This window comes from Saprolegnia parasitica (genome assembly GCF_000151545.1).
Source record: "Saprolegnia parasitica CBS 223.65 unplaced genomic scaffold supercont2.649, whole genome shotgun sequence".
Taxonomy (NCBI): domain Eukaryota; phylum Oomycota; class Saprolegniomycetes; order Saprolegniales; family Saprolegniaceae; genus Saprolegnia; species Saprolegnia parasitica.
The window spans coordinates 1-2,301 of NW_012157043.1; the positions used below are offsets into that span (position 1 = coordinate 1).

Sequence of the window (2,301 nt, forward strand, 5' to 3'; positions counted from 1 at the left end):
AATCACCGACGACGACCACAAGATCGTCGAGGTTATGTCAGGCCGCAACCGCACGCTTCGCAGGTAGCTATCACCAAACTTGGCCGCGGCCCAAGATTGTTACCTCTACATGGTCGAAGTGGCGCCGTGGCTGACGCACCGTACGTCGACAACGATGGCGACGCGTCGTGGGGAGCATTTGGCCTTCTCAGTGCACTCGGACTTTGGTGCATTGAGGTGCCCGTCGAGACGACGGGTGTTGCGGCGCTGGACAATTGCTTTGCATCAGCAAGCTCGCGTCGGGATTTTCGACCACAACGAGCGCCAGACGTTGGAGGCCACGTGCCAGGAGCTGCGGCAGTACGGCTTGTAGAGCGTTCATGGCGGTGACATCATGCATCGTCAGACTCGGTGTCTGCAGTGCGCGGGTGGTGTTGAGCCAGGTCACGCACGAGCCATGGCACGACGTCGTTCATCGCATCTCCGGGCGGTTGGTACCACCAAGTGGCAGAAGGCGCCAAAGCCAAAGGTCGAGGAGAGATGACCGTGGAGCCGGAGACGCTCGAGGGCCAACGCAAGCGGCAGGTCGACCGACTCGGTGGGCTCGTTGAGCGCCGTCACTTTGGTGCCCTCTGCAAGTGACGCTAGCAGCTCCTCGACATGCGAAGCGTACGTTGATATACACGAGGCCTTGGCGACGACAACGGCTGGCCACTACGAGCTCGATCGGCGATCAGGATCGCTCTGCCCGCGTCGACATACGGGGCGTGAGTTGTCGACGGCGCGATAACGGGGTCTAACCATACTGTTGGAGTTGTCCAACCAAGACTGTGTACTTTCTGAAGCTCATCCTGCCATTTCGCTATTGATAGATAGATAGATAGATAGATAGATAGATAGATAGATAGATAGATAGATAGATAGATAGATAGATAGATAGATAGATAGATAGATAGATAGATAGATAGATAGATAGATAGATAGATAGATAGATAGATATATAGATAGATAGATAGACGATATGTGGGTTTCCTACGTGTACGCGCGTCGGAGCACGAGTGTATCCAGACCGAGTACAGTTGTGCAATCGATGCATGCTGCTGACGGACGAGGTTGGGTGAATACGCCCTCTGGACGCACATGTCTCTTCTCAAACCCACATTCAAACTCAAGAGAACAAAGTAGTAACTCAATGCTACACATCGTTTCGACTCGGGCTTTCAAGCACGATGCGGTGGATGCGGTCTCCGTTGCGTTCGTAGCGGTACTTGACGTGTTGAATCGGAAGCGTTGCGTTGAAGAGCCCCTGCAGCGGCGGCAGCGCGATCGAGATGCCGCGGCAGGTGGCGAGGGCGCGGTCGACGTGAGCAAAGGTGGAGCGGCACAGATCGTTGTCGTCGATATCGATGGTGACGCCAACGGGACTCACCGTGTGCGAAAGCGCAGTCGCAAGCGCCTCGACCCACTCGTCACCGAGGTACGTCTCGTTGAAGGTCATGCGTCGGAGGCCCCGGCGAATCCAGTCGCAGAGCGAGACGAGCATCGCCTTGAACAACGCGTTGCTCAGCGAGCAAAACTGCAACGAAAAGCTCTCGAGAACGCATGTGGGTGGGATGTGGGCGGCAAAGTCACTCCACGAACCTGCGCTGAAGCGAGTGCTATCGAGAACGAGGTGCCGCAGCGACGAGGGGAACCGACTTGCTGGCGGCGTACTCGGCACGTAGATGCCGTCTCGGAGTTGAAGGGACGTCAGGGCTGGGAACGTGGAAAGAATGGGGACGAGCAGGCTCAGCTGCATGTCGTTGCAGACAACGCGCAGCGAGGACAGCTTGGTGCGATTGAGACGCTCCAGAAACGACCACAACGCGGCCTTGTCGGCCTCGTGCACCGTGATGTCCAGCTGCGCCAGGCGCTCGAACGCCGGGGCGACGGCGACAAGGGGTGCGGCAACGCCGGGCACGCTACTTCGCAGTATCAGACGCTCGAGCGACGTGGTCTTGGCGAGCATTGGCGCCAGCGCGGCGCTGACCGCGGCGCGGCGATCCATGTGCTGGTACTCGAGCGTCAAGGACGTGGCGTGCGTCGACTGTAGCCATCGGCCCAAGGCCATGAGGAAGCTCGCGTCGGTCTCGATGCACGACGCTGTGATCGACGCGACGCGGTGCGCGGGCGTCATGACGGCCTCGAGGACCGACGTGTCATTCGGCAGATCGACGTCGGTCAGGCGAGTGCACTCGCGCAAGATCGCACAGCGGCGCGGCAGGTCCCGTGGATCCCGGATGGTACATGTGTGGTATAGTGCGTGAGCTTGGCGCTCCACAG

The 2,301-nt window shown here is 58.8% G+C and overlaps 2 protein-coding genes across 2 annotated transcripts; one reads left to right on the top strand and one right to left on the bottom strand.

The window, feature by feature from the left end:
• Positions 1–352, top strand: SPRG_17568 (hypothetical protein; the record flags this gene model as incomplete). Its single annotated transcript, XM_012356935.1, has 3 exons — positions 1–63; positions 120–216; positions 269–352. Coding segments are annotated over 3 exons (244 nt in total), but the record flags the coding sequence as incomplete, so codon positions are not given.
• An 855-nt stretch (positions 353–1,207) lies between these two features.
• Positions 1,208–1,541, bottom strand: SPRG_21932 (hypothetical protein; the record flags this gene model as incomplete). Its single annotated transcript, XM_012356936.1, has 1 exon — positions 1,208–1,541. A coding segment is annotated over one exon (334 nt), but the record flags the coding sequence as incomplete, so codon positions are not given.
• Positions 1,542–2,301: the final 760 nt, after the last annotated feature.